The sequence below is a fragment of the Pseudopodoces humilis genome, chromosome 5, assembly GCF_049639895.1.
Source record: "Pseudopodoces humilis isolate 2021_Gansu_Grassland_sample_001 chromosome 5, ASM4963989v1, whole genome shotgun sequence".
Classification (NCBI taxonomy): domain Eukaryota; kingdom Metazoa; phylum Chordata; class Aves; order Passeriformes; family Paridae; genus Pseudopodoces; species Pseudopodoces humilis.
This window is the reverse complement of record NC_142204.1, coordinates 27558751-27575325: the sequence shown is the minus strand read 5'-3', so window position 1 is coordinate 27575325 and position 16575 is coordinate 27558751. Positions and strand designations below refer to the sequence as shown.

The 16575-nt window shown below is 38.2% G+C and overlaps 1 protein-coding gene across 5 annotated transcripts in view; it reads right to left on the bottom strand.

Moving 5' to 3' along the window:
- ANKS1B (ankyrin repeat and sterile alpha motif domain containing 1B) overlaps positions 1–15730 on the bottom strand; it is a 412516-nt gene extending 396786 nt beyond the window's left edge. For all 5 annotated transcript variants that reach the window (XM_088055377.1, XM_088055378.1, XM_088055379.1 and 2 more), the window contains exon 1: positions 15597–15730. In XM_088055377.1, the coding sequence (XP_087911503.1) occupies positions 15597–15730 (134 nt within the window). The remainder of the gene's footprint in view (positions 1–15596) is intronic.
- Positions 15731–16575: the final 845 nt, after the last annotated feature.

Sequence of the window (16575 nt, the reverse complement as noted above, 5' to 3'; positions counted from 1 at the left end):
TTTATTTCTCCATGAACTTACATATAATCAGTCAAATCATCCAACAATTCTTTAGGATACTTCCTATCCTTATTATTATGCTAAGTCTCAGTTCATAGAAAAGAGTATACAACCCAAGCAGATTTCCATATTCTAAATAAAATATGACTTCTCTATTTCACACTTTTCCTCTTTAATGTTGGATGTGATTACGGGTCACTTGTCCTGTTTTAGTCTAATCATACTTGCCATTGGTTCATCCTCAGGAACACCACCTTTTTTCTTAAACAAAGACATCAGTTTCTCTGTTTTCAGACTACTTTGTCACTGTATCCTTCATCTTAAAAATCTTCAATTTTTAAAATCAAAAATCAAAATCTTGCAATTTTTAGCTCAATAGGCAACACTTCCTGGTTTGTGTTCCTGTATTATTTTGCCTCGGGTGATTATTTTTATGGTTTAAACTTGTAGAGAGAGAGAAGAGAGAGATGGTGGCAGGGCAGAAGGGGGTGCAGAGATGTGGTGAGAAAGGGATGAATGGAAAGGTAGATTAATGAAGATAGAGTGATGGGGGAAAGAGAGGCAGAAAAAGGAGGAACAGGCAGGGGGGACAGGTGGGCAGAGAAACCAAGAGAGAGGGATCAGAGGAAAGGGGAAGAAAGAAATAGAGATATTAAAGAAAAACCTCTATGGTCCAAATTGATATATTTCACTAATGTAATATTTTAAAGAATATATTTTTCTCCAATCATTTCAACTAGAAGTTATATATGAATAGTAATTGCTCTAGCAGATGAAAATTATTGCACAAATATAAAACTTCACCACAGACATGAATGGATTGATGATACTCATCTGAAAAAGGATAAGTTTTAAATCTTGTTCAGTGCCTGAACAAATCAAACCTATGACAAATATATGCATAACTGCAAAGTTCTGCTAAGTCTATAAACTATAGTCATAATGCTCTACAAGTTCAAAGTCCCGTACTTCGAAGTCCATGCCATAGAGAAAACTGCAGGTCCACTTCAAGCAGTACTAACACTTCTGAACCTACCATCACAGCACACTAACACATTTCTTACTCATTCAAAACGTTGTCACACAAAAATATTTGAATTGAAAGGTGTGGTTCAGAAATGTTTCAGTATAATACAAACAGAACACTCCCTTACTTTGCAACAAATTGCCTTTAGAATTCACTAAAGTATTTGACTTCCAAATTTTGAGTCTCTGGTAATTACACTTTCCTATGTGAAACTTAAACTAAGAATCATTCTGAAGTGGGGTTTTTTTGTGTTGACTTTTAAGTTTTTTAAACAGAAAAGAACAGAATGTGAAACTCAAGGCTGCTGGATTATGATGGGAAGATTAAACTTAAAGTAACCCTGTACCATCATTCTGTGTCCCAATCAAGTGTCATGACCAATACTGCTTGTATGTTTTGGATTTAAAATCTTTAATCTCTTTCAATATTTTTATGTAACTCTGTATAATCTTTGGTCTAGGGCAAAGTACATGCTGAGTAAACCAGTTATTACAGAACCGCCTTGGGTTAAGACCAGAGACTTGAACCTGAGCCTACACATCAGAGGTGAATTGCAGGGTTATCAGTTTAACTACTGTTTTGGGCTCTGTTACACTCCATGCTGTTTCTGTGGTCAGAAACTTAGATCACAAGTATCGTAAAAACTACCACAGCTCAATTAGCAAAGCTGGTCTTTTTTCATTTAACCTGGTTTTTGAAAAAATTATAAACAAACTTATGCACTTTAATTTTATTACCAGTTGCTCTTCAGAGTGAATGTGAATGTGAATATGAAACATTCATCCATAACTACAGACATACAGACACCTCTACTTTCTTGAAAACAAAGATATTGATTGGGAGGGAAGAGGGCATGTATCTTTGACATCATCATATCATTGATGCATGCCTCTAAGGAGAGGAACTTGGATTTTTACACTGAAGCATAGATCTATAAAATGGACACATAACTACCTAACTGTGACTGAGCTCATTTCAAGATTTTTCAACGTTTCCTATATAGGCAAGACATAACTCAAATTTATTTGCAAAATGTCTTCAGTATGTTTTTTCCCACTTGCATTATTTTCTGGAGGATGGTGATACCCAGCCCTGTCTCATTAGCATTGAAGTAACATCCTGAAACAACAACAAAAAAGATGTGTGAAGATAAAGTGAGTAATTATTTACATTTAAGTTTTTAAGCTGTAGTAGAAAATACTGACCTATTGAGAAATTGATAGGCTAGCTCACTATTGATTAACAGTGAAACATATAAACACAACTTGACAGTGTTTCAAATGGAAAAGAGAATCTAATGATCAAAGTACTAACAGAATTTGAGATGTGTAATATTTAACACAGTAATACTCATTTACACAATATCAATAATGCAGTCAGTGTCTAGTTACAGAATACACTGCTGTTAGCCAAAATGCATTTTCTTCATTTGGAATTTGAACTAAAGTTTAGGTGTGCAAGTCTTCAGCTGTTGTGTTAAAGATAAATTATCCCAGCTTAAGCCCAAGAATACATTTGAAGGGATACAAGGCAAACTTCTCTTTGTATACTGTAATTTCTACTCAGAGCATATGCTTACTGACCCAAAAACCTGCTGAAAAAGAACTCTTGAAAGTGATGGAAAAAATCAGATACAGTATTACATACAGCCAACTTCAGCACAGCAGAACAACAGCAAATTAAGAGACATATAACAATTTGAATGAGAAGTTAATGTCAGGCTACTTTTTCCTTTTCTGACAATTTTTAAGGTGGGTCACAAATCTCTAATCTTAGTCCCAGGTCTTTGTTACCAGGTTTCTAAGCATTTTCAAATCTAGCTAAAAACTCTTTGCATGATGCCCACAAAAACTAAACTTAAAACATCTTCAGAAAGGAAGTAATTCTTCACACCTGAATCAGAAGTGGTTCAAATACCAACTTTAAATGGAAAACAACTATTTTAATCATTCACATTATTGTCAAGTTCTGTATGCTTAGATGTGTAATAATGTACCCTAATGGAATTGCAAAGGGAAAGAGAATTGTCACCAAAATTATACTGCATTTGCCTGTGATGATCTGAATGTTAGGCCATGTGACTAAAATTGCACATGATTAGAAGTATACCCTGAACAGTGCTAACACAGTCAGGACAGCCTCCTTTGCTGCTCTAGTAAATTCAAAATAGTTCCTGACAACTCCCTATGTGAGTGTCAATTCAACTGCTTTGAAAGGTATCATCTGCCTTATAGTTACAGTGAAAAAAAACCCATCCTTTGCTGAAATCTGTGTGCTTTACCCAAGGTTCATCTGATGGCCAGTAAGTTTGGTAGTGCAATACTGTGAAATGAATCTATTAAATAGATTGCTTTCTATGGAGCTGAGAGAGAAAATCCTCAAAGACCCAAATCTCCAGGAATATAGTGAATTGACAGTTTTACCAAAAGATTCGTTTTTTTCAGGAAGATCTCAGCATTATTCTGGACTTTTCCAAGAATCCCAGAAGACTGCAATACTGCATGCTGTATGACAGCTGCTGGAGCTACTGACAGTGCTACAGCAACTCACAAGTCAAATGAAACTCGTCAAGAAAGATGCATATTATGAGCTGACCTTCTGCAGTAATTGTTCTTAATTCCTCTTTAGGAATTGTGACACTCAGAAATGGTGACATTTTGTGTAATTTAATAAATTCATACTTTCAAAGGAGATTTGGGTAATTAGCTACTATGAAAACTAGCCAAAGTAGTAAACTTCCAAAGAAAGAAGTCTAGACATTCTGGCTCCATCCTTTAAAAAATAATCCTGAGGCCTGCTTTCTCATTGTTGACCAAGGTTTTTTTTAAACCAAGAACATATTTTAACAGAAATACCACAAATGGACTGAGTTCCTTCCTTCTCCCATTTTTCTGAGATAGTGGGTTTGGCTCTGGCATTTTCCCAAAGTAGCTAGGCAAATTCATCCACATGCACTATATGTCTCTCAGGCAAAGACCAGACAACATCCAACCACCAGCATGTATTTTCTTGTCACTCTCTAAATAAATTTATTTGCCACTTCTTAAGTGTTCATCAGTCTTTGAGGAAGGTTCTGAAAGTGGACCTCTACCATTTTGTCCAGGAAATTGTCATGCCCTACTTTGTAAATCAGTCCTGTACCCCTGATCTCACACTTTTGATCAGCACTGTGTCTATTCTTTTAAACTACCCAATGAATTCTGCTTTATGTTCTATTTTCCATATCACTTCCAGCCTAGTGCCTTCTGCATTCTCTAAAGTCATTAACCTAGATTTTTGGATTTTTTTTTCTTTTATCATATGGACTCCCTGGCCTTGAGATGAATATCTGCAGCAAGGTTCTCTTTTTCAAGGCTGGCATTAGCAACTGCAGGACTCTTCATATCCTGAATTTTTCTCCCTTGTCAAGCTGGGCATCACAATTTTAGTGGGAAAAGAAGAGATGATGATGATGAGAAAAAATCCAATGAAAACAATATATACTTACTGAGAGAAGGGAAAGAAATCTCCTTGTCTCTTACCACCATCATAATTAGCTGATTTATTCTCTGGAGGCTGTCTACTGAAATAGGCAGCCAAACAAGGAGGAAGCAGACACTTCTAAACAGCCTCACTTGCTTTTCTCAAAACTTACTTCCCTAGTCTGTGCCCTGTTACAACCAGTTGAGCTTTAAAGCAAAAGAAGGAGAGCAAACATTGCAACAGTTCATGTCATAGCAAAAGCTATTCATGCACTGGAGATGCATGACAAGATTTCTGCTGCTTTTACTCCTTTTATGCCATTTATGCCTGTGTAACTCTTTCTTGCTTGAATGACAGAGACATGGATGCTCAGTGCTGAAGCTTCTCTCTTTTTTTGGTTAAGCAGTACCAATACAGTAAGTACCACAGACCAGAAATGGCTTCTCTTCTGAAGTAACCTATTAGTTTCGGCTCACAGTTTAAGTGGGAAAATGATACACATCCCATTTATGCCTCAAACTATCTTTCTAGAGCATTAGAGGAAATGTTTCATCACTGGGGAATGACCCTGCTGTTTCCTCAATAATTGTTTCCCACAAGAGAAGAGAGGAAACTAACATCTTTCCCCTACACACAGTTCTTTAATTTCATCGTAACACTTTACTTTCAACAATTAAAGTTTGATTTTTCTTGCCTCATTTTTGCTGTTTCAGGTAATATAATGGGAATCTTGTCTGAATTATTATCATTAGTCACTGAAAAGAAAAAGAAAAGGAAAAAAAAAATCCTCCAGCATCTTAAATTCTACATAATATCTCATAAAGATATTAGATTCACAGCAGGAGTTGTAATTTTTTGTAAGTTATTAGAGGTATCTCACCTCTAACAGAAGGTTCTGTTCACCACCATATGTGTAGTCCATATTTACAATCTCAAAAGGAATATATTTTTCTCTGGAAATATATATATATATTTCTGTGAAAATATATACATAACTATATACATAAAGAGTGTATTAAAAATTGTTGAGATTGCAAAGGCATTCTTTAATTAAAGTTCTGGTGCTAAGTCATCCTACTAACACATAGGTATTAGCTATAATCACATGATTTCCTTTCATTGTGCAATGAATGGTGATCTTGGAACATTTCAAGGTCTATCCTCAAGAATTGGGATGATTGAATAAAAACTCTTTTCTTTTTGAAAATCAAAGGTATTAAAAGGTGCATTGGTATTTATTAAATCAATTAAACAAGGTAAGAACAGGAGCAGCAGTTTAATGCTGCACCACAGAACTGAATTCTATCCATATCTGTTCTCCAGAAACAAATCTCTGAATATCTGAACAGATCTTTATACATTTGAACATAAAATGCTACTTAATTTACGGAAAATGTTCTTCACATAATACTTCATTAAGATGTGAAACCCTTGCTGTGAGATGCCACGAATGCTAAAAATTTGCATTGCTTCAAAGACCAATTGAACAAATGAATGGAAGAAAAAAATCCACTGGAGCTAGTTAATACAAAGACAATACATCTGTTGTAGAAAGCTGCTGTAAATTGCTAAAAGCTGTGAGAGTACACTGGAGAAACTGTTACATACTACGTGTTTGCTTTGCCACTATATTCTCCTAAGAACAGCCTCTTAACTCCCAGTCAAAACTGGAGAAGAGTACTTTTCTAGACAGACATTCATTCTGACCATGAAGAGCCACTCCTATAATTTTACACTAACTATATTAATCCTGTGAAAAACGAGCTCATTGAAGTCACCAGATGGAATTGCCAATTCAACACATACTTCTTGCCATAATCTAAGAGTGCTTCAGTCAGCATTTTTAAGTGCAGATATTAAAACCCCTATGTAATCACTGAAATACAGTGACAGTAAACTCATTTAATGCTGTGAAGCAATCAGATACTATAGCGACAAACATCACCAAAAAAAAAAGCCCAGGAGAAAAATGAATCATTCTTTTTCTAGAGAAGACGTTGAACTGTGTGCAGAAAATAAGGCTCAGGGCTAAACACTTAGTAGTAAGTTAAAAACACTGAATAACTGCTTATCTAATGAGCACTGTCTATCCTGGACTGCAAGTGAGGAAAAGACTACAGATTGAGACATTAAAAAAAACAAACGTAATGCCTGCATTCAGTGAGATACATAAAAACTTCATTGGCAACCTTAATTGTATCATTCATATAAAAAAGCAGACTAAAACTCCTGAAATTTCACCCTGTACTGTCATCTTGGCAAAACTTTACTAGATGATTTATCACAACCCCTCCTTCCACTTAAACTAATGGCATGACTGGTGGCCCTTTATTAACCACTATCATAGCAACTCATTTTAGCACTAAAAGAATAGGAGACAATTTGCAAATGCATTTCACAAATATAGCAAGGAAATATGAAAATGTCAGGCTTTGAATGAAAACTACGTTTCAGTGCATGTACATTTCCTTTCAATTCTGCTGAATGAATTTTTCTTTATTCTGCTCCATTTCTCATAGCTCATCTCCTAAACTTCTCCCACTGTCCTCAGCACTGCTAACTGCCATGGTCAGTCTCAGTTCTTATTCCTAATCTAAATTCTTTTGCCCATTTCCTTTACAAACCATTTCTAGCATTCTAGTCTTTTCAGAGTTTTACATACAGCCTGCTTGCCAAACCACTCCAAATACCTTTATTCAGGTCTCCACCCGTCTTCTACCCTCATCTCCTCACCCAGAACATATGCTTATTCCATACCTTTAGGGGCTTCATTTTCTGATTACAAGACACCTCTCCCTTTGAAATTAAGACTTACATAGTCTACATGAAAGGAGGAATAGAGGGGACAGATTTAACTGTTGTGACAGGCAAACAACAGATTTGTAACATGTATGTACGCTCCACGCCGTATGCTTTATTTCCACAAATGATTTATTTGGTTCTCTGACGCATTACTTGTGCACATTATATGAGAAGATCCTTGGCAGATCTACCACTTGGTTATGCAAGATACTGCTCTGCAAGAAATGTGCACAAAACAGGAAGCAGGGTGATTGCAAATCACTTATGAGCATATTTTGACAAATTAACTATCCAGATGACAAGAAGGACATGGAAGTGGATAAATAATTACTTGAGAAAGCTGAAAACTAAAAATAAGTGCAAATTGTGTTTTGAAGAAACCTTACCAATGACTTAATTGAGATTCTGGGGTCAAGCTATATGAATATGCTGGGGATGTTAATTTGCAAAAAATAACCTAGAGATTCACTATTCATATCGAGTGACAGCTAAAAATGGAAAACAATGACCCTGACAAGTCAGTAAGTAAACATAGAAGACATTAAACTCAATAGTTAATTCTCAGAATACCAGTAAAAATGATACTGGAAAGTTTTATCATGAAGGTTTAAAATTCAGGCAATGCGTGGTGGGAAAATACCTATTCCAAAAGACAGTCCCAATTCTGATTCAGAAAACTTTTCTTCTTTCTTTCTTTCTTCTTTCTTTCTTTCTTTCTTTCTTTTCTTTCTTTTCTTTCTTTCTTTCTTTCTTTCTTTCTTTCTTTCTTTCTTTCTTTCTTTCTTTCTTTCTTTCTTTCTTTCTTTCTTTCTTTCTTTCTTTCTTTCTTCTTTCTTTCTTTCTTTCTTTCTTTTCTTTCTTTTCTTTCTTTCTTTCTCTAAAAGGCATCTATCTCTTGGATACTTCTCATATTGTGACCACCAAGCACTGAGTCCATATTTTCTTTTGATGTCAACATATTTACTTTTGCCTTTCCTATCTTCCTAAGCTTCAGTTCCAGGTAATGTTTTATAATTTGTTTCTTGTACACTTGGAGCATTTTGAATAAACCTCATGTGATACAACATCACAAATTTTAAGCAATTTTCAGGTATCTCTAACTTCAGATTCTGCCTCTTGGCCAGCTAATCTACTGATTATTGATCAGTACCTCCTGTCTACTGCTTCTGAATTAATCCAAATCAGCTATACAACACAGAAGGAAAGAAATTATACCCAAATTTAGCTTCAACCTACCTATATAAGTGGTCATTTTTAATATATTCTACATATACTTTCAATTACAATTGTTTTCCTGTTCTTCAAAGTTTACCTACAGAAGTATTTAAATGAGGGATGTGTTTCATCTTGACATAAAATCATTCAATATCCATTGGGGGTGAGCTCAGTCACTCTCTATGCCCCCTAATAACTAGATCTCCTTGGCTGCAGTAGGAGCTTAGATACCTAACACTTACATCAACACCTACAGAAACATGGCTGCCACTGGCTACTTTAAAGAGGAACTAAATTGCACTCAAGATGTCATTTTTAGCCTTTTTTCTTGCTTTAGAAAATGTATGTGCAATACATGGGAAACAGTATAAAATTATTATAATAAAAGCATAACCATGTGGAATTAAATCTTACAGAACCTTTCTTACAGTAAATACCTGTACCTCATTAGAAATTCATAGATGTCAAGCAAGGTGCAGAACAGTTGTATCACTTCTTAATGCAAAGTGGTCATACTGAAAATACTGTCACCAGGAAAAAGCAATTTAAAAAAAAAAGTCTTCCAATAAAGGCTAGAAGGTAAAAAAAAAAAAAAAAAAAAAAATTCCCTACTTCCCAAAATAGTTCACACACATGAAAATGTCATATCAGTTGGCAGAAATTAACACTACTTACTATGCCTTACACATTTAACACTCAAAGCTGTCAATATATTTTACCTTGACGTATTAGTACAGGATTAGGATGTGTACTCTAACTGGAAGTGGCCAGCAGAGAAACTCCATGACATGACAGAAGGGAATTCAAGCTGTGGAACTCTTGTATCTGTCACCTCCCCAGATGAGCAGACTAAGCTTACTGAACAAAAGGCACTGTAACTGCACTCTACATTACACTGTCCCTTACAGATTATATACCAGTAGCATAAACTAAAGCAGTTTATAAATTGCTTCAACTAGTGCCTTTGCCAGGAAAATTAAAAAATGACCTAGATCTGTAAGCACTCCGTAGCAACTCACCCATGAATACTCATACAAACTGAAATTGAGGCAAATAAAATAATTTACCTGTAGAGTTTTGGAAACAAGGCTATGTCCTGGATCCCTACTGCAGTGAAAACACCTGCCCTAAAAGCATCTCTATTTGCTCTTCAAAACATTTCCAACCTTCACAAGACAACAGATCTTTCAGATAACATCATTCTTCATTCCCTTTCGTTTATTTCCCCTCTTAGTTCTACTAAAACATTACTTCTTAAAAACAGTAATGTCATGACAGTGTCAAAAATTTACAAAGCAGCATTAATTCTATGGAATTACCAAACCTTTAAAAAGATAAATGTTAGACAAGAGGGGAAACATGGTGGTGATCACAATGACTTTATAGAGCCCTCTGTGGAATTAGGCACTAGTCATCTAGTGGCTAAGTATTCTACAAGAATTCTAAAAGTTTTTTTTTTTTAGTTACAGACACTTCAGCCTTCTGAATGTTTTTCTTTACCTTCTACATTTAACATGTTTGTCAAATTTCCCTCACTAGTCTGCCAGATTCCTCCAGATCAGTCCTCCCAGTTGTACCTCCCCACATCTTTATCTGCCCATTATCTATGGACAGATAAAATTACCTTGGTAGATTTTACACTAGATCTAGAGTTCTTGCTGGTCATTTTTTGCATTTGCTATAACTTAGAAAATTAATAGAACATACACTTGACCAATATTCAGAAAACTATTTCTGGAGTAAGAAATGAGAGATTTATCCATAGAGTTTAACTACAGAGCTTGCTCATACTGAACTCCTAGGGAGGATTTATTACGCAGACCTTGAGAATCGCCTTGCCCTTAACCATCTATCAGATGTCCTGGATATCGTTATATTGCTACCTTTACATATTGTAAGTATTTCAAACTAGAGAATAAATCTAAGGAGTTCAATAGATAAAATGTTGTCTGAACTTTGATTGAAAGCATTTATCAAAAACAAGAATAAAAATAAGTCTAAGAAGGGTAGATAATGAAGGAGATGAGCTTCTCTTAGCCCTTCAACAAAATGAAGGCTGAGAAACTCAAACATTTGAAAGGGCAAACAGAGTCTAAGCAGCAATCAACTATCACTAATACCAAGAAGCATAAACTGTTGTCCTGATTATTAGTTTGCTTTCCATACTGAAAGGCAGAAAGAAGAAAGATTAAATATGTCCTCAAAAGAATTAGGTTACCTATTCTGACAGGATAAAGAAGGTTATTGGGAAATCTGGGAATGCTGGTCTCTGCTTAGGACAAGGCCTACCAAGTGTGATCTGCTTTTGCAAAAGAAGCTGAATGAATCAGAGGGCTCGGCACAAGGACAGAAGAGGATCTGTGTGGCTTTCAGCACGCACTGAGGCCATCAGGCTAAACTGTGGCTTTGCTGCAAGCAAGACACTGCTCCGAGAAACAGATGAGGAAACAGATTGCAACTCCCAGACTGACAATCTGCTTGCCCTGTTTCTTACACTTTAGAGGAGAAATAACTTGGGCCAGGCCTATATGTGGTGTAGCTGCGCTAAGTAAGGCTGAGCAAAGAACGAAGCCATTCCCTGCCACACTGCCAAGTGTGGAAAGGGAAAAAACCAGCTCCAGGCAGGCTGCTCCACCCTCTCATGCTGTGTAATGGCAGCAGCCAACAAAGAGCAAAAAAGGGCCAATTCAACCTTCCCTACTACTCTGTGCCAGTTCATATTAATTAATATTCAATCCCACAGTCCCGTTAAAAATCCAAATTCTTTTAACAGTGTACAGTTTAAAAAGACTAAAAATTAGCATATAATCAAAAACTATCCATTTCTGCTAGTAACATAGAACAAATAGGCATGGGCATGGCTACATGTGGCAAAACGAGGTAAGGTCTCTGACATACATTAAAATCTTCAAAGTTATTTTTCCTAAAAACTCTTTGAAAGAAACAAAGGCTGTCTTTATCCAACAATGAACAACTGGTTGGTCAATTAAAACAGGCTATGCATACAGAGATAATCAAATTAAGTAAATTAAAAATACCAGGTTGTTAGAAACACTATACTCTTTCTATGTGTTAAAGCCTTTAACACAAATTTAAGGATTTGGGATACAGAAATTAAACGAATCATTCCATTAGAGAGACTGTGGGATTTTACTGCCAAGTTTTTGTGTTTACACTGGAATAATAGAAAAGCTAGTGAAATTAGGTAAAAATACATGGAAATTCTATTTGCAATCTGGAAAATAACCCACAATTCTAAACTTTAAAAACTTTCATTTTTTAATATGAAACATAGCTAATAACTAACATATGACAATTCCAGGCAGTGGAATCCACAAAGAAACAGAAAAAATAAATTTAGACTTAAGACTTTGAATGTTTCATGAAGTGTCTCAACATAGCAAAAGAAGAGACTCCAGCCCTGCACTAATGTTTTGGGTTAGAGACCATAGGCAAAACATGTAACACAGTTTTAGATATCCTGGTGTATCACACCAGGAATTTAGATGTATCTCCAGAGCTCCTGATTCTTTTTCAAGGTCCATCAGTCCATTCAGAAAACACCTGGGCACCTAAAGTACCAGGAAGTACCCAAGTTTAAGGAACTACATTATGTTAGGCATTTATTTAGGTTACTTGCTCTAGTATGTTGCAATGCCTTATGCTGATCTTTGCACCTGAGAAATTCACCTTCACTATATTTGCCCGCAATCTTTATCATAAAGGGCAAACTATGGAAATTGAGGCAGGGGGCAAAAACTGACCCAGAGCAGCCTTCCAAAACTTCTCCTGAGCTGAAACAAGTTACAGAGTCCACACAGTCAAACATCACTGATTTGTTGTCATTGTTTTAGATAAACCAATTTAGGCATGAGGTATTATGTAGTAAGTATTACAGATATCTGGGTGCATATGAGGTCTTAATTAAGCATATATCATTTTTATGCACTTTCCACATACTCTAAGCACGTGTCTAAATTCTCGCAGGAATTAATTCATACATTTATATGTGTGCTTAAATAGCCTTCCAGAACAGAGGTGTTTTCCTGAACTGTTGTCATAATTTAATGACTTAGGAGTTAGAAGTCAGGCCTTCAAAAATTATATAATTTAGTCTGCAATTAGCATCAACAAATAGTTCTAACTATGGAAAGCCCATATAAAAGTTTGCCCTATTTTCCCCCCAAGTACCATAAAACACGTTAACTGCTAAGAAAAAAACGCTGTTATAAAAATGTAAATAGGACATCAGAGCTCAGATAGTTTGTTCATTGGTTCAGAAAACAATCAATGTGTATTTGTCAATTTATGAATATTAAATTTCATTCACAGGGTGCATATTTACTGTAAAGGAAATTTCCACCAGAAAAAGGTGTCTAACTGTAGAGAGTTCAGCCACATAAACTGAGTTGTCTCCAGCACTCTGAAGAAATCCAAAGGGATAATGTACTCCTACTACCTAGACCAACACATCAGGCACAGTATTAGCCCATTTGCATGCTGAAAGAGTTGCACTGTTCCAACCTAACACTAGAAACAACACTGCCAAAAGGAGAAAGAAAGATCAACATGGACCTTTCTTACCACAGTGGGACACATACAGTCCTGGGGCACCATTTTAGAAACTAAGCAATAACTATGATGAAAAAAACAGCAGCAATTACTGACAAAATGAGTCCTAAAAATTAAATAAAATTAAGAAAATTACATCCCTATATTTTTCTGTTAGTTTTTTTTAAAACAGCTTTCAAAACTTTTTATTCTAATAAACTGTATGCAAAAATACCAGTATAGCTCTACTAGTAAACTTCTTCAGGTTTTCTATTTAAAAAAAATCTTTGGATCCCTCCCCTAAACTCAAACTTTTATACTGTACAAGTATGGCTCTTCTACAACTTTGCTATTTTCAGTAAGTGTTGACTTCCCAAACAGGATCAGAATGTTCATATGACTTTCATATTGTTTCCATTTTTTCTGTACTTAGATCCAACCTTAATCTTGCATGTCATTCTGGACTTAATCCATAATTAATGGCATCAGTTAGATCATGGACAATCTCAAATCCCCTCCCCCCCAAAAAAACAAACAGAAACCAAACAAACAAAAAACCAACTACGTCAAAATACCTGTCACATATAATTCTTTCTTGAAAAACATTTACTGTAATACATAGTAGTTTCTGCTTTGACCATTTGTGCTGAACCCTCCAAAAAGTCTTATGTTTCATAGTGTGTTAGACTGTGAACATTTAAGCATCAGACCATTACTGAATTCTTTCTAAATTAGAAATATTTCATCATACAGCTGGATGCAGCATACAGCTGAAACTTCGCTCCTAATTTTTGGAGTTGTGTTTACGGAAGCCATGGACATTGTTAACATTAGTTAGAAATGCCATAAATTAAATAGTATTTGTTTTACTCTACTTTACTTCTCTTCAAGTTAAGTGCACTTCCAGGAAATTAAAAAAAAAAAAAAAGCCAGTTGACTTTATAACCTAAAATTCTTCAATCCTGAGTAAGAAACAAGGACTGTGATGACACATCTGTATATACAAAACACATGGTTCACGTGTTCTGTGTACACAACATACAACAATGCTGTTTAATAAAGAAAGGCAAGCACAAGCAAATACACCCCCTCACGACATACAGCATGAAATTAACAGTGCAAGGATACAGAACAGGCAGTAGCTCTGGAGAAAGCCACCACACAAACCATGCGTTAGAACTAGATTATAAATGGCTAGTCATCGTACTGAAGTGAACTTACTACTGTACTTAGAAGAGTGGGAATCATATTTCAAATTCAACTGACTATCTGGTACACTTCTTCCTAAGCAGCCTATTCGAGCACAGTATAAAAAAGCAATCACATGGTGTGTTTTGATTTTGGTCAATGGGCTAGTAATTCAACAGTGGGGCAATAGCTAATTGAGCTGGGGCACCACAGAACTTTGGTAAACTACCAAATACACAAACTGTTGTTGTTTACAGGACAAAACATAGCTTTAAAATAGCAAGATTTTATAATAGAGTTTGAACAGTACAACTTGGAGAGTGAACATTAAATTTTCCCTGATAGGGAATTTGGAAATAATATAAATACCTTGACAAGAAGGCACTGGCAACAGAATCACAAATATATTTTCATTTAATCAATTTCCATTGTGCTAGGCCTTTTCTTTCTTTAAGGAACAAAAAACCAAACCAAACCCCCAATTTATTCAAGTTCTAGGTCAACAGTGTTCCACTTCATTTTGTCTTCCTTTGCTATGCCTAGTTTAGCACTGAACACTAGCACTGGACTGTGTGCTGCAGACCTTCTCTGCTCTGAATACAGTCCAATGCTGTAAATGATTGTGACAATGCTCTGACTAAAGAGCATGATGAAACTTACGATTAAAGCTATGCTGTAGATCCCAGGAGACACAACTAATGACTGAAGTTAAGCCCTATCACCCAACATGGCCAGTAACCCAGTTACACTCCACTAAAGCCAGGTACCTCGAAAGTAATGCTGCTCTTACCTAACCTGCTCCCTAAGTTTTAGACCTCCTCTGCCTCGATGATCTCCCATAAAAAAGATTCCCTTTCTTTGTTTTGTAGGCTTATTACTATGGCATGCCTAATTTCTTCTGCCAGCAAGGGTAGCAGCTATGGGTGAGGGTATGGGGTGAAGCTACGTCTTTTAACACAGAATTCCACGATGCAATGCCTTGTCTGTGATAAACACTTCCATCTGTGATTAAAGTAGAAATTTGAAGATGGAAATATCAAAGGAAGGGCAATTAATACGTTGTATGTATTAACCCAGCAGTCAAAACATAAGTTCTGCACCACAGCTAGTAACAGAATGAACAAGGACCCTGCAGACGCATTGAAGACAGGAAATTCAGTACCACTACATCAATAAAATGACTGCCTGTGACTTTAAACCCTGGCATGCTTGTACTTGGCGAGAGAGTGAACGATTTATTGTTACTATGAAGGATGCAGGAATGGAAATGAAGATGAGAGGGGCGATGATAATGATGATAGGGAAGAACAGGTTAATACCCCCAGCATTTTATGGGGAACGATGTCCCTACCTCAATAAGCTGGATAAGGGAATAGCTCCAGATCCACTGCCCAGGATCCCTCCTTTCCTCCCAGAGAGGAGTTTCTCCACCAGAGCCACATTCCCAGTGCGAGCGGCTTCCAGCAGTTCCTGGTCCTTCCCCATGGTCGGGAACCAAGGAGCCCCCCACGGGAGAGCTGCACCCCGGGCCACAGCGGCCCCCTCCCTCCACAGAACGGTCTCCCCTCCCCAGACCCTGCCTCAGAGCAGAGCACAGCAGAGATTCCTGCAGTCCCTTCCAGACCAGCAGGAGCAGCAGCAGGAGGGAGGAGGAGAATCACCTCCTCCTAGTTTCACTGGATCATTTCTGGGTGGAGTGTGGAAGAAGGGGGGAGGCAGGGAGAGAGGGAGGACGAGGCCAATAAAGAAGCTCCCCCCACTCCCATGCACACACAGCCCCGGCCGGGAGGATGGGGCGGGGGGAGCGGGCAGCCTCGGTCCGTGTGGCCGGACGGGCCGGCGGGGATAGCGACCCTCACAGATGGACAGACGGACGGACGGACGGAAGCGGGGAGGAGCGGGCGGAGGGAGGGAAGGAAGGAGGCGCAGCCCTGCCGTGCCAGGCCCGTTGCTGAGGAGACGCGGCTGGCGCGCTCCCAGTGGCTGCCCGGGCGCGGCGCCCCCTGCGCCCGCCCCGGCCCCGCGCTCCGCGGCCGCCGCGCCCCCGGCCCGGCCCGGCCCGCGCCCCACTGCGGTGCCGGCAGCGCCGCCCGCCCCCCCGCCCCGCCAGGTGCGCCGGCCGCGCCCCCCGCGGCGGCTCCGGGCGGCCCCAGGGCAGCGCCGGGCCGGGGGGCGGCTCCCGCGCTGTGCACGGGGGGCGAGGGAGCCGCGGCGCGGGGGGGCTGAGGGCAGTGCAGCCGCGGGAGCGGAGGGAGCAGAGGGCGGGCTCCTGCGGCGGGCGGCGAGGGACGCGCGGCGCCCCCGGGGCGAGCTGCCGGCAGGTGCGGGCG